The 24,161-nt window shown below is 42.7% G+C and overlaps 1 protein-coding gene and 1 non-coding gene across 2 annotated transcripts in view; one reads left to right on the top strand and one right to left on the bottom strand.

Annotated features, from left to right (window-relative positions):
- The first annotated feature begins 1,688 nt into the window (after window positions 1-1,688).
- On the top strand, window positions 1,689-1,795 carry LOC132358091 (U6 spliceosomal RNA). Its single transcript, XR_009500445.1, has one exon. It is a non-coding gene; the product is annotated as a U6 spliceosomal RNA (small nuclear RNA).
- Window positions 1,796-13,673: 11,878 nt separating this feature from the next.
- The window catches only part of LOC132357214 (non-histone chromosomal protein HMG-14-like), a 51,600-nt gene continuing 41,112 nt past the window's right edge, over window positions 13,674-24,161 (bottom strand). The window contains exon 2 of the mRNA XM_059910488.1: window positions 13,674-14,028. Within this exon, the coding sequence (XP_059766471.1) occupies window positions 13,674-14,028 (355 nt within the window). The remainder of the gene's footprint in view (window positions 14,029-24,161) is intronic.

Below are 24,161 nucleotides of genomic sequence, written 5' to 3'. Positions count from 1 at the left end.
GCTGATAAGAATAGGAGAACCAGGTATGGGTGAGCACTACAAGCCTTTATCAAAATATCCAACAGAGTACTAGATATCTCCATGTTACTGTTACATAGGCACATAAAACTGAATATGTCCAAAACAGAACTCTTGCCTATAGCACTGCCCTAGATTCGTAATTATTCTCTCTGCCTCCAGTCTTGCCCTTTTCCTATGAAATCAATATACTCTCCACCTTACATTCATAAAGATCTTTCTTAAACACAAATGTGACTGTGTCATTCTCATGGTTAAAACACTTTTCAGTGGCTCCGTGTTGCTCGAGATGTGGCATCAAGGCCACGATCTGGCCTTTACCACCTCTCCAGTCTCGCCTCTGTCCCCTTTCCTCTTGGGCGCAATCCCAAGCTCCTTGCAATTCCTTGAGCACACCATATTGTCCCATATGCCCCACACCTTGGCACATGCTGGTATGCCCTTCCTTGCCACTCCTTGGACCATCCTTTCTACCAGCCTGACTCCTTCTTACTTTTTAAAACTCAGCTCAGCCATCCCCTCCTTGATGAAGTTTTCCCTGAAATCCTGTGCTTACTCCATTTACGCAAGAAATAGGTCCAGAGTCCAGGAAGTAAGTTAGATCAGTGAACTAAGCAAAATATCTGCATAATAATAAAAATTTATTCATTGATGATTTAGCTCTGTATCTACAGCTGCACTATCCGATATGGTGGCCAGTAGCTACATGTGGCTATTTAAATTTATATTTATATTTTAAATTCACATTAAAATAAGAAATTTAGTTCCTTAGGCATGCTAGCCACATTTCAAGTGCTTAATACCATATGTGGCCAATTACTACTATATTGGACTGTGCGAATATAGAACATTTCCATCGATGTAGAAAGTTCCATTGGACAGTGCTGCTCTAGACAATGCTAGGCACTTTACATATATTATCTCATTCAATTCTCAAGGCAGCCACATGAAGAAGGTGCCCTTTGTTTCAAAGGAGCCCCATTTTACAGATGAGGACGTTGAGATTCAGTCTGAGAATGGCAGAAATGAGAGTTCAGCCCAGGTCCATCCAATGCCAGAGTCCATGCTTTTCTCCACCACTCTACAGCACTCCTCAGTAAAGGTTCAGGAAGCCAGGCCAGAGGCGGGGCATAAACAGTCCAAAGGCAGGCAAAGTAGAAGAACCAAAATGTCACTAACTCCTCTATGGAAGGTCTTTTCAGCCAAGGACACCACGTGCATGTCTTTCTGCAGCTGTAACTGCAGACTTCAGAGTATAGATTTGCCTGAGCTCACAAGCTAAGAAAACCAGGCACACTGAGCTGCAGTACGGGAGTTACTGACATTGTTACTGTTCATGTGTTTCAATTAAATATATTTTTGGGGACTTCCCTGGTGGTCCAGTTGTAAAGAATCCACCTTCCAATGCAGGGGACATGGGTTCGATGCTTGGTTGGGGAACTAAGATCCCACACGCCACGGGGCAACTAAGCCCGTGCACCACAACTACTGAGCCCACGTGCCTCAACGAGAGAGCCTGCGTGAGGCAAACTACAGAGCCCACGCACTCTGGAGCCCCCACGCCATAACTAGAGAGAAGCCCGTGAGCCACAACAAAGAGCCCGTGCTGCAACAAAAGATCCCGCGTGCCTCAACGAAGACTCCGCATGCCACAACTAAGACCTGACGCAGTGCTTGCTTCGGCAGCACATGTACTAAAATTGGAACAATACAGAGAAGATTAGCATGGCCCCTGCTCAAAGATGACATGCATATTCGTGAAGCGTTCCATATTTTTTGTGACCACTTAGAGGGGTGGGATAAGGAGGGAGGGAGGGAGACACAAGAGGGAGGGGATATGGCGATATATGTATATGTATAGCTGATTCACTTTTATAAAGCAGAAACTAACACGCCATTGTAAAGGAATTATACTCCAATAAAGACGTTAAAAAAAAAAAGGGACTTCCCTGGTGGCGCAGTGGTTAAGAATCCACCTGCCAATGCAGGGGACACAGGTTGGAGCCCTGGTCCGGGAAGATCCCACATGCTGTGGAGCAACTAAGCCCGTGTGCCACAACTACTGAGCCTGTGCTCTAGAGCCCACGAGCCACAACTACTGAGCCTGCATGCTGCAGCTACTGAAGCCCATGTGCCTAGAGCCCGTGCTCTGCAACAGGAGAAGTCACCACAATAAGAAGCCTGCGCACTGAAACGAAGAGTAGCCCCCGCTCGCCACAACTAGAGAAAGCCCGCGCACAGCAACGAAGACCCGACACAGCCAAAAATAAATAAATAAATTTATTTAAAAAAGAGACCTGACGCAGCCAAAAAAATAAAGAAAATAAAGAAATTAAATAAATAAATAAATAAATAAATAAATATTTTTTGGAAGTGATAGCATTTTTAAAAAATGTATTTTCCTTGTCAAGGCCAAGACAGTCTAAGTTCAAACCCCTGCTCTGCAACACACTCACTATGGGACTTTGGGCAAGTTAATTAATCCCTGCAAAATCTGTAAAATAATAATAATAATATTGTGTCCCTCAGAGGGTTATTGTGAGGATTAAGTGAGATGAGTGCAAAGTGCCTACCACTCATATATAATAGCTACTATTGCTCCAAAGCAACGTATTCCCACTTTGGCACATGATTCCCATGGAATCAATTTCTAGAAATAATACCTGGATTTGAACTAACTGTTGAAAAATTCACATCATTAGAAGCCAGGACTTGGAGGGTAAGATCTCTCCCTGTCTACACACTACCTCCTTATTATCAAGAGCACTTTTATCCATTCCTCTGCTGATGGACATCTAGGTTGTTTCCACATCTTGGCTACTGTGAACAGTCAGTGCTGCTACAATGAACAAGGGAGTGCTAATATTGCCTCGAGATTTTCAATTCTTTTGGATAAATGCCTAGAAGTGGGAATGCTAGATCATATGGTAGTTCTGTTTTTAATTTTTTGAGAAACCTCCACACTGTTTTCCATAGCAGCTGCACCATTTTGCATTCCCTCCCAACAGTGCAAGTATTCCAGTTTCTCCACATCCGTACCAAAACCTATTAGCTTTGATTTTTTCTGACAATGGAACATTATTCATCCTTGAAAAATAAGGAAATTTTGCAATATGCAACAACATGGATGAACCTTGAGGACATCATGCTAAGTGAAATAAGCCAGTCACAGAAAGACAAATATGGCATGATTTTCCTTATATGAGGTATCAAAATAGTCAAATTCATAGAATCAAAGCATAGAATAGTAGGGCTTCCCTGGTGGCACAGTGGTTAAGAATCTTCCTGCCAATGCAGGGGACACGGGTTCGAGCTCTGGTCCGGGAAGATCCCACATGCTGCGGAGCAACTAAGCCCATGCACCACAACTACTAAGGCTGCGCTCTAGAGCCCGTGAGCCACAACTACTGAGCCCGTGTGCCACAACTACTGAAGCCCGCGCACCTAGAGCCCATGCTCCGCAACAAGAGAAGCCACCGCAATGAGAAGCCCGCGCACCGCAACGAAGAGTAGCCCCCGCTCAACGCAACTAGAGAAAGCCCATGTGCAGCAACAAAGGCCCAACGCAACCAAAAATAAATAAAATAAATTTTTTAAAAAAGCATAGAATGGTAGTTGCCAAGAAAGGGGGAAGTTACTAATCAGTGGGCATAAAGTCTCAATCAAGGAAAATGAATTAGTTATAAATAAAATTTTAAACATGATTTAATTTTAAAGTATAATAAATCACTTTTATTGAAGGCACCTCACCCCCTCCTAGGTATTCTCTCAAATGCTCAGCTGATAATGTATCTGCTGTCTGAGATAATGGGCTATTGAGATAGACATGGATAAGTCACAGTAGTCCCCAAACAAATTTTGCCAAGAAAATAACATCTAGGGACTTCCCTGGTGGCGTAGTGTATAAGGCTCTCCGCGCTCCCAATGCAGGGGGCCCAGATTCGATCCCTGGTCAGGGAACTAGATTCCACATGCTGCAACTAAGAGGTCACATGCCGCAACTGAGATTTCTCATGCCACAACTAAGGAGCCTGCCTGCCACAACTAAGAAGCCCGCCTGCCACAACTAAGGAGCCCACGTGCTGCAAGTAAGCAGCTGGCGAGCCGCAACTAAGGAGGCTGCCTGCCGCAACTAAGACCCGGTGCAACCAAATAAATAAATAAATATTTTTAGAAAGAAAGAAAATGACATCTAGTGAGTCCAAAGACCTGGGATCCACCACATAAAACAGACTTTCACTGCTCCCTCTCACCTTCCCCAGGGTTACTCTACACTGAGTCATCCTGACCCACCTTTCAGTGTTCTCTCTTGCCACTGGGTCTTCTCACATACACACACACAAACACGTACATACAGAGAGAGAGGGGACCAGCATATAATAGTCATTAAGAAAATACCTCCTCAGTGAATAAATGAAGGAAGTGGAGTTGTTCTGATTATATTGGGATAGAGGGTGTCCCCAGAGTCTCCTCTGTGATGGTTCTGAGAAGTCTCCCAAGAGCACAATTGGATAACCACCAGATTAGAAGTTCCCTATGATCCTTCCCTTATCTACCAGACTGTGATCCTGCAATGGATTTTTTAAAGGGAAGAGGAAAAAGCAAAGTACTAATACCGGATATCAGCAAAGAAATCAGTGTATTTTGTCTCAGAGTCATTTTCATCCATTTACATTTCCCCAGGAGAGAAAGAGAATATGACTGGCCATGACAGGGGTGTGAGGGATGCATGTTGACCCCAGGACCCATCCTCTTTTCAGTTTGATCATTCACATTCCATTAGTGGCTTGCACTGTGTGAAGTGAGAGGATATTCCAATGCTATGGCCCCTGCTTGGTCCCCCAACTTATATCTGCCCGTGGCCATGCCTCTGCCCATGCCCTGTTACTCGCCATCACAAATCTAATCAGTGCCTATTTGAAGATCAAGGGAAAAAACTTATGGATGTGCTGAAGATTTTCAAGGGATCAGACTTGAGAGCATGAAATCCTTACCAGTTTAACCCCAGCCAAGAGATAATTCTCTCTCTGGACATTCAAAGAAGAATGAAATTGTGCTCAAAAGACACCTAGAGCCAACCAGATTGGTTACTAAGTGGATGCAGCCTGGCAAGAGGTTTGCATGGTGGAAAAAAATGTGTTTTCATTTGTGTTTCAGTCTCCAGGACTGCTTTAGTAGCTGAAGATCAGAAACTAAAAGTGGACAGGCAGGCATTATCTGCAGTTGAACTTTTTACAACTGTGAATGCTGGAAAGGGCAAAATCACATAGTGCAAGCCGGGGTCTTAAAGATAATGCCTTTACATCCAGACATCTCTCCCCTGAGAATTCCTTAGGGCCAGTGCTGAAAAATGCTCATGCTTTTTATAGTAATCTTCCTGGCTGCCCTCAAGAGCATTTTATAAAGTGTTTTATATGTACTAGAAATCAGAAGAGTTACAAGTGGGATTCTGAGCGCAATGGTTAGATACATTAAAAGCAATGATCCCTCCATTAAAAGGCCTCACTCATGAGTATGACCTGTCTACCCTGCCATCTAGGTTAGGTTCCAAAAGCAGGAGTGTTCTCAGCAATATATGGCTTTACTCTTTCAGGCACCTGGTATATTCCAGCTAAAAGATAATATCATCTCTTGCTCTGATCCCCTTTTGAGATAGATGTTAAAGTAATACTGGGTTTCCCTCATTACATAACATTTATTCATCAGCTACTATTTTTCCTTTTCTCCACTTGTACCCAAACTTTTCCACCTTTGGAAGAGACATTAGGTTTGGTCATTGTGCTGGCAACAACAGTAGTCTAGCAAGTAATAGCAATAACAAGCAATAGTAGGCAGCAATACTAGTCTAGAAAGTTCCTCCCTGCCCAGTCCACTCCTGTTCACATAAAGTAACGTTAACGTTACATAGGTTACATAGGTGCAACTAGCGGGCTATTTTTACCACCAGGCAATATAGCTGAATTCACTGTTAGTCCCAATTTGGCATTTGGGGTGAAGGCACATCCTGCCCCATCAGGCCCTTAGGAATTGTGACATAAAGGTTAAAAACACATATATTGCTGAGACCACTCCTGCTTTTGGAACCTGACCAGAGCAAATAGAAACCTGCAAACCTGAGTGGCCTCACCCGGGGAGACATTTTCATAAGATGTGATGATGGATTGGATAGTCATTAATGACTGAATGAGAGTCTAGTAATGTGTCAGTATCTTTTGACTTCTATGATTGTCTTGCGGTAAGGGATCCTAAATTTTTTGCTGAGGAATCATCCTTGCTTCCAGACCTTGTAGTTGCAGCCCTGGTTCTATGACCACTGCACCAAGCAGGGAAAAAAGAAAAAGTTGGGGTGATACAGGGAAGAAAGTACACCAGGAACTTCCTCACTCCCTCTTCCCCAGATCAATCAGAAAAACAGAATCTATCCAGCGGGGACAGTCCTGTAGCCCCACTCATATTCACGTTGAGGGTGAGCACATACTCGTGAAGGCGTATAACCCAGCCCTTCATGCCTTTATTTCTCCCCCACTTCAGACAACCAATGTTTCAACTACCCGTTCCAATTCTCACCAAACTATTACTCTGAGGAGATCTCTCTGCCCATTGCTGGAAATTATCAGTTGTAATAATACAGCCGATATTATTTCTGTATTCAGACCAGATCGGCTGGTCTGAAGAAATGACGCTTAACCGTCCCAAATTGGCGCAATATCTTCTGTTCTGGTTCTTTTATGGCACTCACAGCATCTGCATCTACCACCAGGTAAGCAAAGCCCAGTCTAGGGTCAGTGTCTATTCCGGTCAGGATCACTTGCAGCCCCCAGGGCTACCAGCATCAGTCTGACCTGCCAGCTATGCTCGGGGCCTTCCCCCCCAGGGAATCTGCCATAGAGTCATCTGCATTCTCTGTCTCTTTTGCTGGCAGATAGAACAGCTCTTATTGGCATTTTGTGCCTCAAAGGGTGCAAGAGGAATATGTCTAGATTCAGTCCGTCTCTGCATTGCTGCAGACCCCCAATGGCCACTCATTTCATGGACCCAAGTAGCTACCTTAAGTGAGCACACAGGGATATCTGCCTATCAATTCCAATCACCTTCCTAACCTGGAAGGGGGTTCTTCTGATGGGCATCAACATGCCCTACTTTGATGCAACCCTCAAATTTCCATAGGGCTGTGCCCCACACGGGCATCCCTTTAATAGGTCAGGTTTCCACTGCCCTCCTGCTTGACCACATGGACAGACCACTGGCCACTGCCCATGAATCAGTAAAGAGCCAAGCATAAAAGTGGGCTTTTACCACTGTTCAATTCTTCCATCACTGCTGGGGAAACAGCAGGCAATTCAGCCCACTGAGCTGATCGATTTATTTTTACCTTCTTCTACTGGAGTGGAGGCCTCCCAAACAGGGAGGTCCATTCACCTTGGAACTGCAGTCTACAAACCAAGCAACTCTTTGTCAAGAGCTGTTCATGGGGCACTATCCAAGTGACAACAGAATTCGGCAGCTCCTTCTGCAGTTCCAGAGTCAGTCCTGGGGGAAAAGAGGCGCCGTGCTAGAGTGAGTATCTCCTCCTTGCATTCCCCAGGCAGCATGATCCTGTATAAACAATCTCCATTTTATTATGGAACTCTTCTGGGCACTGTCATCCCCATTAGAGTGTTTCTCTAACATCACCCAAGACATTGTATTTCCGGTTTTAAGATCATTTTATGTCCTTCCGTCATGGGGGTAGCTTTAATTAATAACGTCCAACAGCGAGGTAGTAAATGCCACTCCAATGGAAATTCTCTAGTCCAAAGTCCCAGTAGCTGTCACTTGGAGGCACTCACAGGTTTTTGCCATAAGCCCCAGTCCATACTCCACATAGGGTTAGCGCACAGAGAATTTGTTCCCACCAGCACTCTAGCTTCCATGCTACACTGTGTGGGTTCTGGCAATCTTACTGGTTCCCATTTAGCATGTCCAATTAATATTGCTTGGAAGGGTGGACTCACATGCCTTCTGCTTTTCAATATTAGGTAAGGGAAGTGTTCCCCAGTCAGATACAACGTCCATCCCCATAATACAATCAGGTAAAAGAGACACAACCACTTCACATAAAGGCGGTTCAAACATTCCAATTCTCCTACAAACATTTACTTTAATTCCATCAACCATTACGTTCCTAACTGTAGCCTCTGTTAGGACTTCCTCAACAGGTTTGGGTTTTAAAATACCAGGTAGCGGAAGTGTTCCCCAGCCAGATGTGATATCTATTCCTATAAAATATTCAGGTAAAGTTGACACAACTCCTGTACATAATACCTGCTTAAACGTTCCAACTTTCATAATCCTATTTACTCTTACACTTTTACATTCTCTCAATCAAATTGTAGCCTGAGTCAGGGCTTCATCAATGGGTTTTGGTACCACAGTTGTTGGAAGCTCCTCTTCTCCACCCCGACCATTATTTGACCTGCCCTTGTGCAAAAGGCTTTGGGTCCCCAGGGAGGGTGTTACAGCAAAGTCTCCCTGCCTGATGCACACAGAAGCCAATACTGTGCCACGGGCTTTTGAGAAAAGAAAAAGCTTGATTGCAAGGTCCACTGGTAAGGAGACAGGAGGCAGGGATCAAAGCTGTCTCCCTGATCTGGAGTTAGGTTAGGTGAGGATGGGTTGGTATGCAGAAGCGCTGGCGGGGCAAGTTTTGATTGGAGGGCTTTGGAACTTGGCCATTAATGGTAAGCTATGGTTAAAGGGGGCTTTAGCACCGGATCTCCCTGGACAAGGGACCCTTTGCTTCTGAAAGGGTTTGAAAGGGTTCCGATGTTCAGGTTCTGGTCATGTCCTGGTCCTTTGGTTCGTGGGGTGGGGGGTGGGGGGGTCCTTCGGTTCCGGGTGTGACTTGAGGTCAAAATTTTCTCCTCTGCGCATGCTCTGGCTGCATGACTCGCGCTTCTGTTCTGTTGTCTCTGAAAAACAACTCAGTATCTTGCTAGAAACAGGATAGGGCCAATTTGGGCTAGTTCTGCGGCTATAAGGGGTCGGTCGAGACAAAGGACCCAGGCCCTTTTGTCGTTCTTCAGCCAAACCGCTGCCCCAAGCAACTGCTGGTCAGGTTTCTTCTTGTAATTTTTGCCTTCCAGCTTTTAAAATTTCTCCAAACACGGGTAAATAGAGCGAGCTTGTTGGGGCCCTTTAATGTTGGGGAACCAGCAGGGTTTCCCTTTGCCCAACCTTTGTTTTAACCCCATCAATGTTCATTGTTTTCATCCCATTTCCTAATAACCATCTAAAAATTTCCATCCTGCTGGGAAAAGTCCTGTGATTCTCCCCTTTCTGATTCCTCTTTGTTCCGCCCCTTTCAGTATTTGCTTTTTTCACCTTATTTCTAAACAATCTTTTAAAAGTTCCCACCTGGTTGGGAAGAGTCCCTTGACTGTCCCCAGGCCTCTTCCCATTCTCTTGTTAATTAAACTAATGTTTTTATTAGCATCTGTAAGACCCATAAGGGGAAGCTGAGATGGCAAATTTGATAAATCCTCCAGAACTGTTTTTCGATTTTGCAGCAATAAGGTTATATATGGGGTGCCCATGTGAAGGGGGCCCCGAGAAACACAACATTTACCATGACCTGGGTAAAGGGCATATTCAGTGGGTGAATATCCTGGTCATCAAAAAACCAGTCCTACATGGCTTGTATACGAAGCATATCAGCTGCTTCATTTGGGGAATTCCACTTGGCATTCATAGAGGGTGACAGTCCCCCTTCTCAGGGTGAACAGACCTTAGAGTGGCTTTTATCCAGTCCACCAGGCTGGCTGTTCCCCTGGGAATAACCTGCTTTGTGTCTGGATCATGTATGGTGTCAAAACCCAAAGTCTGCATACTAAATCAAACAAAGCAGAAAGATGAGTTTCTTGCAAGGCTTTTGACCTGCAAGCCAGAAAACTCAAGGCTACAAGAGCAATGAGTTCTGAGTTGCTCACAGACTAAGGGATTTTTAGGGGGTAAATGCTGAAGTTATTTGGCTTTTTCAACTGATTGGTTGCCTAGTGATCCTCTTCCCTATTTGGATCAGGATAGCTGAGTCAGAGGAACAAGGAAGTCCAGAGATGACAGGAACAGAATTGGCTTTGGGGGATAGGCTGGTGTCCTATGCTCTTCTGAGAAGAGCTGTCAATTCCTGCAAGGTTAGGTTAAGTTTCCTTTATGTGCCTGCATTGACTGTCTCCATTTTGTCCTTGACATAAGTGACTCCATTTTAGTTTGGTTCTACGGTAGCCATCTGTGACTGTTCCATAGTGACCTGTAACCTCCTGTGTCAACCCAAGTTTGCTCTTCCACTCTGTAGTGTTCAAAACCAAAGACACAGCTCCTAAATTGCTTACTCTCATGATCCATTGTAGTAAAGTTTCCTCAGTAAGCTGATGATACCAATCTGCAAAATGAAACAACTCCTTCACGTTAGCCCCCCTTGTTTCAATAGTTTCTTGGTTTTGCTCTCCCCCACATGATGGCTTTCTTTGTGACCAGAGGTCGTAGAGGTACTTTCTGTTGCCCCTACATAATTTTTCCCTTTCTAGGTGGCTCTGAGGCTAGTGGCCCAAGCTCAGACTGACCCAAATCTGAGCTTGGTTTAGCATCAAGGCTGGACGCAGCATTTTCTTTTACTTTTAGTTTAGCTATTATAGATAACAATAGCCAAGAGACTGAATATTTTGCCGTTGTCTTATTAGTATGTATTTCCTTATGCATCCAGTGAACTAACTTCCCAGGAGTTGGATCCACCTCTATATTCTATTGGTAACTTTTACCCTTAGCACTTGATTGCAGCACAGCTGCTGCTGCATACCACGCGTGACCATGTAGCCACCAAGGAATCAAAGGTTCCTCATCCCCGACCCTTTCATCCTTTTTCTTCCCAAACCACATGTTTACATGAGCCAGGACCTTTTTATAGCAAACCTCAGTTCTGATACCAACTAGAAGTGTCCAGATGCCAATTACAAATTGTGGGGAGGAGGTGCTTTCCCACTACCACCAGGCAATTCTCCAGACACCAACTGAGTGTCCTACAGTGCAACTCAATTCTGATACTAGCTACCCAGGGATAGGATCAGGTTCCGCAGGTTAGGGGTTCAGTCCTACAAGAATGCCTTCTCACCACTTCAGATGCCAGTTTCAAGCCCAAGTTATCACCTGTGCTTCTGACCGATCAGCTACAGACGGGAGGTTCCAATGACCCACCTCCTCAGGTTCAACTAATTTGCTACAGCAGCTCACAGAACTCAGAGAAAACATTTTACTCACTAGATCCGCAGTTGATCATAAAATGATATAACTCAGGAACAGCCAGATGAAAGGGATGCATAGGGCAAGGCACAGGGAATGGGAGCAGAGTTCCCATGCCTTCTCCAGGTGCACCACTCTCCCAGCTCCTCCGCATGTTCACCCACCCAGAAGCTCTCTGAACCCTGGCCTTTCAGGTTTTTATGGAGGCTTCATTACATAGGCATGATTGACTAAATTACTGGCCATTGGCAGCTGAACACAATCTACAGCCCATCTCCCCTTCTTAGAGGTGGGGGAGGAAGGACTGAAAGTTCCAACCTTCTAATCACTGGTTGATTCTCCTGGCAACCAACCTCCTACCCTTTGGTTACCTAAGGGCTTTCCAAAAGTCACCTAATTAACATAACAAAAGATACCTTTATGGCTCTTATCACAGGAAATTCCAAGGGTTTTAGGAGCTGAGAGCCAGGAACCATGGACAAAGAAGACTAAATATATATGAGAAATATATTTTGGTCATCTGAATGACCAAATATATATTTCTTATAAATCACACTATCACATCAACCAAATAAGAGATCATTTCCAGTACCCAGAAGCCCCTATGTATCCCCTCCAGATCACCACTGCCCCTTGAAGGATGTCACTATCCCAAATTGTACAGTAACTATTTCCTTGCTTTTCTATATGGTTTAATCACATATGTATGCAATTCCAAATCTTTCAGTATAGTTTTCCATAGTTTTGAATTTTCTATAAATGGAATCACTATATGTTTCTTTTGGTCTTGCTTTGTCTCACTCAGCATAATAGTTGTAAGATTCATCTATGTTGTGCTTTGCTGTAGTTAATTCAGGTTTTATTGTTGTATAATATTCTACAATTTACTTATACAATCTATTGATGGTCATTTGGTTTGTTTCCAGTTTTTCGAAATTTGGAATAATGTTACTGAAACCGTGCAACTCAGATTGGGACTTGAACCCACGTTCTTTTAACTGAGATCACACACCTGGTCTCAGGACTTAATGAAGCTCAGGTTCTTGATGTCTCATTGCAGAAAGAATTCAGGGAGAGAGAAAGTGACAGGTAAGAAGTGGATTTATTTAGAGAGAAACACACTCCATAGATCGTGTGCCATCTCAGAAGGAGAGAGCGGCTCCAGGGTATGGGGTTGTCAGTTTTTATAGGGGTGGGTAATTTCATAGGCTAATGAGTGGGAGGAGTATTCCAGCTATTTTGGGGAAAGGGTGGGGATTTCCAGAAATTGGACCACCGCCTACTTTTTAACCTTGATGGTCGGCCTTGGAACTGTCATGGCGCCTGTGGGTGTGTCATTTAGCATGTTGATGTGTTACAATGAGCGTATAATGAGCCTCAAGGTCTAGTGGAAGTCAACTCATCCGCCATCTTGGACCTATTTGTCTCTAATCAGTTTATGTCGTGTCCTTGGGCTATGTCATTCTTTTAAAGGTTGTGCCCTGTCCCCTTCCCTCCTGTTTCATTACCAGGGCGATGAGCATGTATTGATGAGGGAATATATATAGGAGTAGCCTTTCTGAGTCATAGCTGTACTTCATTTTCTACTTCATTAGAAAATGTCAAATTATTTTCCAAAGTAGTCATATCAGTTTTTTGTTGTTTTTTTCTTTCATAATTGAGATTTTATTGGTTGTTTTGAGGATCAGTACACAGACATTTCAATTTGTACCCAATTCTTAACATATGTACCAAAAATCTAAAAATTCATGTAGTTGTGATTCTTTTCTGAACAGTTATCCTAGTGACTTTCCAGCTTAAAATGTGGAGGCAAATTTTCCTTAACAAGATATCAAGTACCAATATCTTCCAATACTGATATGCTGTTACATCGTAAGTCCATACTCAAATTGTCAATCGTTCACAGCACATTAACAAAGTTACTAGAAGAACTGGACTACCACGACCAAAGATGTTACAGAGTGCACAAAATTCTGACCAGGAGAGCCAAGATCAAGGGGTGAGTGGTTTGCCTTAGGAAACAATTCTACCAAAAGCAACATGGGAAGAGAAGTAATTTAAAGTGTTCAAGACATTTAAATGCACAACTGACTCCAAACTGCCATTTAGTATGCTTTGTATTATAGGATATAAAAGCTACCGCCCATCTATGGAATGTTAAGCTGACACCCAAGACAACCAAAGCCTCCTGTATTCAATATCCCACTGTTTTCTGGTTGTACCAAAAAATAAACACCCAGCAAATGATTTCACCTCTTAAAAAAAAAGCATTTACACTTAAAAAATGGGATGAGATGGGATTCCCTCCTTTTTAAAAATGTTTCTAGAGCTACTAAAAAACTTTCATTTACAAAACAGTTGATAGGACCGGGTGTGATATATTAATCAGACTTGGCTTCTTTCTCTCCTGCTTCATCAGAGGCTGGGCTCTCCTCGTTTTTAGTTCCCCCGTTTTCTGCAGGTAACTTTCCTTCAGTCCCTTGGTTAGTCACTTCGGCCTGTTTTCCCTTTGCTCCCCTTTTCCCTTTTGTTTGCACTCTTTTGTCTGAAGATTTACCTTTTCCTGCCGCCTTTTTTGGCTTCGTTTCCACTTTTGCGGGAGCCGGTTTGGCTGACAACCTCGCCGATCTCCTCTCGGGCTCCTCCTTCGCCGCCCGCTCGGTGGAACTGACCTTCCCCGTGGGCAGCGTGGCTGCCGGCGCGGGCTGGCCGCTGCCGCTCCTCCCGCTGCCCGAGCTGCTCAGTCACGTCAGTTTTTATTCTCACTAAAAGTGATATCTCATCCTGTTTGGTTTGAAGTCAGGATTTCTTACAGCTTACCACATGTGCCTGGCCTCTTAGGTATTTTCTTGTATTCCTAGTTTGCTAGGAATTTTTATCATAAAAGAATGTTGGTTTTTATCACCTGATTCATCTGCATCTTTTGAGATGATCATATGATTTTTCCCCTTTGTTGATGTAGTGAATTACATTGGCTTTCTAATGGTAATCTTGTATTCCTGGGATACATCCTACTTTGTCATGATGATTTATCCTATTTCTATATTGCTGAATTCTATTAGCTAATATTTGGTTAGAGTTTTTATATGTATCACAATGAATGAGATCGCCCTCCATTTTTCCTTTCTTTTAATGTTTTCGTCCATCAGAATTAAGCTGGCCTCATGAAAAAAGTCAGGGAATGTTCACACATTTTCTGTTCTCTGGAAGGTTTTGTGCAAAACTGGAATTTTTTATTGCTTGAGTATTTCATAGGACTTGCCAGTGAAGCCATCTGGGCCTGGAGTTTTCTTTGTGGGAAGGCTCCTGATTAGTGATTCAATTCTTTGGTTTCTAACTCTTGTCAAATGAGTTTTGGTATGTTATATTTTCTAGGAATTCATCCATTTTATCTACATTTTCTAATTTGTCAACATACAATTCCTCATAATAATTTCTTATTTTTTTTTTTAATATCTGAGGCATCTTTAGTGACATCTTTTTCATAGCCAATCATATTTATTTTACAGGACAGGTATAAGAAGATATATGATTTCCATTTGTAAAAACTTTTATTCTGATAACTGAATTGTTTCTAAATACATCTTACTTTTATTTATTTATTTATTTATTTTGACAATACATCTTACTTTTAAAATTCTTGATACCTGTTCCAATTCTAAGGGTAAATGTTTTCGGAGTTACTAAAATCCAGTGATTCTTCCCAAATAAGGTATCAGATGGAAAACTGTAAGTAATTTCTCACTAGTTTCATAAGATTTCTTGAAAAAATATTTTTGAATTCATATTTTGCCAATCTTTGTTTTTCATGCGGTTCCCCAGTCTTCTTTCCAACCTTCCATTCCCCTCTACAAACCCTACATTCTAGCCACATTTCTCTGGTCACCAGCCCATGAACACATTCCACTCTTTTTCACCTCTGGTCTCTGCTTCTGCCATTCCCTCTACCTGTAAGGCTCTTCCTCACCTATCTCCATTGTCAGAGTCCTAACCACCCTCATGTAGGCAACTACTCCTGAGATGAGAGAATTTCACTCTCCTTCCTACAGTCCCGTTGTCCTGCCTCAAAGGAACAGCTGATGTAGTATGCTCTCTGACAGGACTTCAGGGAGGCAGAGCTACACAGGGAGACAGAATGGGAGGATCAAAATGAACAGGAGGAACATGGAGATTTGGGAGATGTACCCAGTCTGTAATAGAACTATAGAAAAATTCCATCTTCCCTACTTTTTGTTCCTATGTGTTCTGCTGTGGGTATCTCAAGGCAATCTCCCTTTGGGAGAGCAATGTCTCCCTGTGACACTGACATAAGGATAAGAAGGTACCAGTTATTTGTTCTCATATTACCTGAACATCTTGCTGTTTCAGAAAGTTCTGATGCACAACCAATATCAACATCTGTTTCAAGGATCTCTGCTGGAATTGCAGCTTCACACAGCCAAATTGCCTATGCTTCCTTCCATCAAGGAAATGGCTATTTATTTTATGCAGCCATCTGGGCTATAACCAGGATGTTTTGTCATTTGTGGTCTTGTTTTCTGGCTTTTTCTTTTAAGGATAAAATTTTGATGACTTCATAAGCAATTTCATATATATATATATGAAGTCAAACTTACAAGTAAATGTTGCCTAAGTTCTCTACAGTGTCACTGTGGTGATAGATATTTTGGTCTAGCACCCTCTCTTCCTTTCCCCTCCCCCAACTGCTGTTATTTGGATCTACAACATTTACTCTTTGGTGAAAAACAAGTTAATAAACTCCACAGGGCCCATAAGCAGTTGCCTGAAGACTTTTCATGGGACTCACTTCCTTTGAAAAGAGGCAGGCTGTTTGGAGACTCCGTATGCTACCAAATGGGATTCTCCCTTATCTTCCTACCTCCCAACAGTCTATCAAGGAAATGGTTTGTCTTATCACTTTAACAAGCACTCTTTTTTTTTTAATTGGAGTATAGTTGTTTTACAATGTTGTGTTAGTTTCTACTGTACAGCGAAGTGGAGTTCCCTGTGCTACACAGCGGGTTCTCATTAGTTATCTATTAACAAGCACTCTTCATCATCTCAAACATTAAAAACTTTCCTTCATCTTTTATGGTGGCTTCTCAAGAGGAATATCACAAATGACTTGTGGTCTAGAGTGTAATTTCAGTGACTACCACAGTAGAGGACATTGGAGGGTAGGGGTAGGGAGAGAGTGATCTGAAAGCAACCAATTTATCTTTTAAAATGCTATTTTCCCCCTTTTATTGAACTCAATTTACTCAGAATTATGACTTTTATAAAGTTTTCCAAGTATTCTTATTTGAAAAAGAAATACATGGTACTCTCACTGACAACACATTGCTTCTCATATTCCTGGCAACCTCACTTACTTGGAATGGAGCCATAAAATAGGAAGAACTTTGAGAGACCTGTAAGCAGCCCAAATAAATGTTGCAGAGTTCACACCCCAAAGCTTATAGACTTTATTCATAGAAGAGTACTTCACCCACACTCTGTTTACTCTTACATTACACACAATTATAGCTGGTTTTCCAGCCCATTGCAGATTAGGATCAGCCAATTAGAATGGAGAGAGGAGCTGCAAAGGGAGAGATAGAAATGTTATCAATAGAAGACACAAAACTAAAAATTCACAGCAGTTCTAGGGCATTCTGAATTGGGCACAAAGCTCTTCACACCTCCATCCCCATGAGAGCACACTGTGTTACAACTCAGTGCAATCATCGATGTTCAGAACGATAACCTGGAGTCATCGAAAGAATGCATTATGTTCAGGATTCTCTCTGTAGGAGAGCAGAGAGTGTGAAATATATTTTAGGAAGATTGCCGTCCAAAATGATTAACATTTTAAAAGGTAAATCTGAGCCATATAGAATGGATTACTGAAGTCACCTCCTGCCCAGTCTTCTGCCTCCAATCTCTCCTCCCAGCCCCCAACTACCCACCTCCATCAGGTCATCCTTTAGGGTACTACAAGATTCATCCTCCTAAAGCAATAGCTCTAGTCAAATTACTTCCACATTCAGGAATCTCCAATGCTTCCCCTATACCAATAAAATCAATAAAACAAGATGCTCAGCTTATCATTTAAACACCTTCCACAGTGCAGCCCCAATCTAGCTTTATCTACCATCATTCCTTTCAAGTGTACTGCCCTCTGGCCCAGTAGTTCTCAAAGTGTAGCCTCTGGACCAGCAGCACCAGCAGCACTTGGGAACGTGTTAGAAATGCACATTATTGGACCCCACCACAGAACTACTGAATCAAAAACTCTAGCGGTGGAGCACAGCAATCTGGGTTTTAAGAAGCCTTCCAGGTGATCCTGATGCACCTGAAGTTTGCAAACCACTAATCTAGCCAATGTGAACTGGCCATTACATAATTATACTTTACCTCTCCTGCCTCTGTGGTTTCCATGTTTCCTGTGTTTGGAATTCCTCTTGCCTTTTCCCCCTTATAAAGTGCTACATATTCTTGAAAAATATCTCTAATGATATATCCTTTAGGGCAGGGGTCCCGAACCCCCAGGCCTCGGACCGGTACTGGTCCATGGCCTGTTGGGAACTGGGCCCCCCAGCAGGAGGTGAGCGGCGGGCGAGCAAGCAGAGCTTCATCTGCCGCTCCCCATCGCTCACATTATCGCCTGCACCATCCCCACCCCACCCACCCTGTCCGTGGAAAAACTGTCTTCCACAAAACCAGTCCCTGGTGCCAAAAAGGTTGGGGACCGCTGCTTTAGGGAAGAGCCTATATTCCATCCACTCAGATGCAAATTCTTTCTTCTACAAACCCTCACAAAAATTTACGTGCAATCCATTCAATTCACTTATTCACTTTTCCATTCAACTAATATTCACTGAAGTTGGCTGTGTGTCAGGCACAGGGCACTGGGGATACAAATGGACAAGTAAACAGAAAATTACACCACGGTATTCCACGCAGGTAACCGTGAGAACATAAGAAGGGGACATCTCTCCCAGACATGGAGGTTTGATAACACTTCTTACAAAAAGTGTCATCTGGGCTGAGTACAGGAAAGATGAGTAGAGATAATCAGCAAGGAGAATTTTTTTAAAAGAATAAGCAACAGGTAATCAAAACCCGTTGTAAGTAGAAATTCATACATGATGTAAACATACAGAGTCAAATGAGTGGTGTGAGCATATACCCTTACCAGAATGTCAAGGTCTCTTCGGGGGAGACTTTTCTTCCATCCAACAGCTATTTTTAATACAAAGATATAGCCAATGCAATTATCTCCAAAGTGCGCCAGTCATATTGCTGGCATGTTGGAGAGACCCCTTTCCTGAAATCTCTGAAGATTAACTCACGTGTGGTCTCTTTCTAAATTCTGCAGCCAGCATTCCTGCCTCAGGCCAGCATAAACTATTGCTAGAACCACCATATTTTATTGCTGTTTTGACCACCTAAGACCCCAACTAGGTCTTCACCAACCTATCAAATGTCAAATTTCTTATTAAAAGTGTCAAGGCTACCAAAGAAATTTACCCTTGTTCTAATGTTACACCAGACAATTGACCTTCATCTATAGAGTCCCACAAACTTAAAAGGATCTCCTCTTGTCAATCAGGCAAACGACTGTCTTGGGTTACTCCAAGTTCATATGACCCCCCAGGCAGTCAAGGGTCTGAGACCTTTGAGAGCTGGTGTTTGAAGTGACTCCTGGGAGGAAGTTTCCCAGTTCACTGGAGGCTCCCTTCAGAGTGGGCTGAAAGTCTTGAAGACGGGATCTCAAACTGCCTAATCTGCTCAGAGATCCTGAGCGCATCCCCACTGAGGTGGCTGTAGACTAGGTCCAACTGACACGATAATCCACAGACAGGAGTCTGACATCAGATCCAAATGCTAGCCTCTAACCAAACAAACACCCTTGTGTCAAAGAGTTATGGATGGAAAATAACTTGCTGTAAAAGCAAGGAGACTACATGGCGCTGGGAAAAAAACACTAAACTTGACACCGAGTCCCCCTAAAACTGAGTTCCTCTGCTGAGTTTAAGATTAAGCTCTCTATCCCAAACGCTATTCCCTTTCTTGTCCTAACCTGTTCCCCTCAAGATGGAGGAATATCAAAGAAAAGCGGTGACTGAAACCGTATACAAGCCCCCATGTCCCTGTGCTTTGAAGTAAAAGGCTTTGGCTTTAGTCTCCCAGGCCTCCCCTGAGTCTCAAAAGGCTGGCTCAAGAGTTAATGATTAGGAAATGTGAAGATGGAGAGACAAAGAATGTTTGTTGGGCTGGGAAACTGGGAACAACTTAGACTATAAACCAGCCACATAGCAGAGTCGCCAAACTCCCAGTTCCCTGAAAGATACAGATGAAGGCCTGACACATCTTCCTAAGTTGTTTTTAGAGGAAGCCAACTCCCACCAGATGAAAACTGCTGACCGCAAGCATGGAGACTGCTGAGCTGCAAGCATGGAGACTCCAGACCAGTTGAAATAAGAAGATTGGTGATGCTTGAAAGTTCACCTTAAGAACCTACTGTACAGCACAGGGAACTCTACTCAATACTCTGTAATGCCCTATAGGGAAAAAGAATCTTAAAAAGAGTGGATACATGTATACGTATAACTGAATCACTTTGCTGTACATCAGAAACTAACACAACATTGTAAATCAACCAGACTCCAATAAAAATTAGTTAAAAAAAAAACCAACAAAAAAGAAAGTTCACCTTGATGCCAACCAATTCGAGAATTGTGAACGAATTGATGGTGCACTCTGCAGCCCCCTCCCTCATACTGCCTTTAAACCCCTTCCTTGAAAGCCACTGGGGAGGTTGGGTCTTTTGAGCATGAGCTCAGCATTTATTGCAATAAATGCTGTACTTTCCTTCACCACACCTCCGTGTCAGTAGATTGGCCTTACTGCACACAAGCGAGTGGACCCAAGTCCAAGTTCGATAACAAACTCAGGGTCAGAAAAAACAGACTATTGCTCCTTCTCTGTTAGCCATCAGCCCTGTGACTTCTCTGAGCCTCATCCTCCCCAGCACAACTTGAGGAAATCAGATGTAGCTATACAGCTGTGTCAGAGACTTCTAGGTGTGTAACCCAATATCCATTCTTCCATTTAGCCCTGGTTATAGAACCCCAAGGGTGAAGTATAAAACTAGCTGCAATTAAGCACAGCTGGAAAAAAAAAAACTAAAACAGATCACCATAAATAAATAAGTAAATAAATAAATAAAGTGCAGCTGACCAGCTTGGAGCCATGCCCAGTGTTCAAAGAGCAGCCGGTTGCATGAGCCCCCCCCCCCTTAATAGTCCAGAAAGCCCCTATGCTTTCTGGACTATTAAGTCCAGAAAGCATAGGGGTCAGTGGCTTAGATTAGTCCATCATGATATATGCTATCATCGTCTGATATTTTACTTCTGTACTGTTTTTTACTTCACAAATTAGATATTGTTTTTACTAACTTATACCATCAGTGTTTCTTTAGATTTACACACATATTAACCAACATCTTTACTCATATTCCTTATTATCTTTCACGGTTTCTCTCTGGGATCATTTTCCTCCTGTCTGAAGGATAGCCTTAAAATTTTCCACTAGTTAGGGTTTTTTGATAATAAACACCCAGTTTTTGTTTTTCTGAAGATATCTTTAACTGCCTGATTTTTGAGAAATATTTTTGTTGAGTGTACAACCCACTGATTATTTTTTGATGATTATTTTCTCTCAGCCTACTGAAGATATGATTCCACTGTCTTCTCACTTCAATTGCTGCTATTCAAATATCATTCACCATTGCTATTCCTGTTTTGGTGATCTGTCTTTTCTCTCCGCCTGCTTCTAAGGTATCTTCTTTTTCTTAGATGTTCTGTGGGTTCGCTGCAATGTCTCTAGATGAGGATTTTTTCTCTCTGCTTTGAATTCATTTTGGTTTGCTGGATCTGAGGATTGATTTCTCTCAGCAATTTTTAAGCCTCTCAGTCAATCCTCCATGTCTTTGGTATTGCTTTCATATTTCCCATCTCTGTCTTTCTGAACTATATTCTGGAGAACTGCTGCAGGTCTATCTTCCAGTTCATGAATTTGTTTTCCAACTATGTCTAATCTTCTGACTAATGCAGTCATTGAATTTTGAATTTCAATTATTTTAAGGTGATTTTCTAACTTTCTTTTTGTACTTTTTTGTATTCCTTAAATTATTTATAATTAGGAATTGTCCTTTATAACAAAACAATTCTAATTGTTTAAAAAATTTAAATGATGGATGAGGAAGTAACTTTGCGGACTATCTAGTATAATTATTTCATTTTACATATAAGAAAATGAGACCCAGGTCAGGTAAGACACCTTTTCAAGGTCACACAGTGAGTTAGGGCAAACCCAGACTTGAATCCAACTCTTTTGACCCCCAATTCCAGGTTCACTCCACTACACTCCAATTCTGAAACAATGCTCATTACACGGAGAAATGGTACTGCCACCTCCCCAAACTTGCACATTTTTCTTTTTCTTTTCTTTTCTATTTTATAATAGTCTGTTGAGCTACATCATCTCTTTTAATCCCTGAATTCAAAGGCCCTCTTTAACTGATTTCCCTTTTACATTCAAACTATCATTTCCAAGATAACATGGAATGTACCTCAGAAAAGAGATCAGTTAAAATATCCTACATGGGGCTTCCCTGGTGGCGCAGTGGTTGGGAATCCACCTGCCAATGCAGGGGACACGGGTTTGAGCCCTGGTCTGGGAAGATCCTACGTGCCGCGGAGCGGCTAAACCCCTGCACCACAGCTACTGAGCCTGCACTCTAGAGCCCGTGAGCCACAACTACTGAGCCCACGTACCACAACTACTGAAGTCCACGCGCCTGGAGCCCGTGCTCCACAACAGGAGAAGCCACCGCAATGAGAAGCCTGCGCATTGTGGCGGGGAGTGGCCCCCGCTTGCCGCAACTAGACTGTTCGCAGCAGCAAAGACCCAACGCAGCCAAAAATATAATTAATTAATTAATTAATTAAAAAAATATATATATAGTTATTACTAAAACAAAATATCCTACATGTAATCACTTAGACTAGGAACTTCTATGTAACACAGCAAATTAGGCATTCTAAAGTTTGTTCCAGTCTTGTAGCCATACTGCACTTCGTTGTTTACAAAGCATTCTCACATTCACTACCTCTGGGATCCTCACCAATCCTGAGGTAGATACCCAGAGGTTGTTATTACCCTAGGGGTGGATTATCTGGGAACCCATGAATCAAATATCCCCCTCTTACGCCTCATTTTGTTTTTGTGATTTTTTTAATCACTTTTCTTCAAGAGGGGCCCCCAAACAGTATAAGCCTGAGCCCTGCAAAACCTGAATCTGATCCTGATAACCCCCAGGCAGCAACTGAGGCTAAGTGAAATTAAGTGACTTCACCAAGATATAATGGCCATTAAATTATGTGTATACAACATGACCAATTAATTATTCTGAAGTCGGTATTTTTTCATATGCTGTCATGGCAAAACTTCCCGAACTCTCAACATATTTCCACCTAGTTGATAACTGAATTAAGACGACTTGGTGGTAGAATATTCTGAAATATATTCACTGGTGTTTTCCCACACCAACACGTCCTTGCACCACACAAGCCCAAACAGCTAGAACATTCCACACACACTGCCTTCAGGTTAGGACTGTCACTGCAGAGATGTAGAAGAGAGAAACATGAGAGTGTTCCCCTCTTGAATTTCAGCTTTTGAAGCCCATGACGGAAATGATGACTGTAAGGGGACAGCCTGGCAGGAGTTCCCTGTACCACCACAGCATGGGAACAGTACACATTACTGCTAGAACAGTACAGATTACACAGAGGCAACATTAGACCCTGTGATAACCACAAATGGTGTGGGAGTGAGAGAGAGAGAGCAGGGAGATGTCCCCTTATTCCTGAGAGAATGTATGAGCTGGTGGGCCCAAAAGCATTATGTGGTTGTGAAGAGGGAACAATGCTGGATAAAGTGGCATGGACCATATGGTGGGAGGCAGATGGGGACACAACTGTCTCAGAGGATGCTCCATGGAGGTGATAGTGCACAAGAACCATAGCAGCAGTTGGCATGACCCATGCCATAAAGTTTTATAAAGCCCCTATAACCTAGAAGGCAGTTGAGGGAAAAGAATGGGAAGAAGGATCCTGGTGTGAGCTAACACCTAAAAGTAACTGACATTACACTTTGCATCATCTAGTAGATTTAAATTCAGGACTTAAGAAAGAAGCCAAATCCACTTACAGAAATAGTGAACCAACTTGTGAAACTGAGTTGTGTGGGCTATGAAATTTGTATCCATTATATGATTATTTTTCAACCAAACATTACTCATACTGGCAGGAGAAGGCATGATTTAGTAGAAAAGACTTCTACTTAGAATCAGAACCTGTATCTTCAAGTCCCAGCTCTAGCAATTACTAGCTTTGTGATGTTGAGCAGGTAACTTAACCTTTCTGAAACTCAGTTTTCTCATCCATGAGATAGGATCCCTATCCTGTCTTCCTCTCAGTGCCATTATGAAAATGAAATGAAATCATACAAGAGAAAGAGTTTTGCAAAACGTAAAGCTCTCTACAAACATTAGGTGTTAAAATCAATCACACATTTATTTTCATTCACCTTGTACTCTCTCTTTTCATATTTTTGGATATTAACGTCAGCGTCTGAAGACGTCTGCTTTGTAAATATGTTGTGTTCTTTTTCATAGACTATACCCAGAGACGTGGGAGTGAAATAGGGCAGGTCCTCATTCTAGCCCCCGTCTCAGAGAGCAGCTGGATGTTGGACACTGGATGTTGGACAGAGGCCGGGTTGCGAGGTTTCCAGTGTATTCATCACTTATGGCTGCT

Source organism: Balaenoptera ricei, chromosome X (assembly GCF_028023285.1).
Source record: "Balaenoptera ricei isolate mBalRic1 chromosome X, mBalRic1.hap2, whole genome shotgun sequence".
NCBI lineage: Eukaryota > Metazoa > Chordata > Mammalia > Artiodactyla > Balaenopteridae > Balaenoptera > Balaenoptera ricei.
This window is presented reverse-complemented; position numbering and strand designations above follow the sequence as displayed.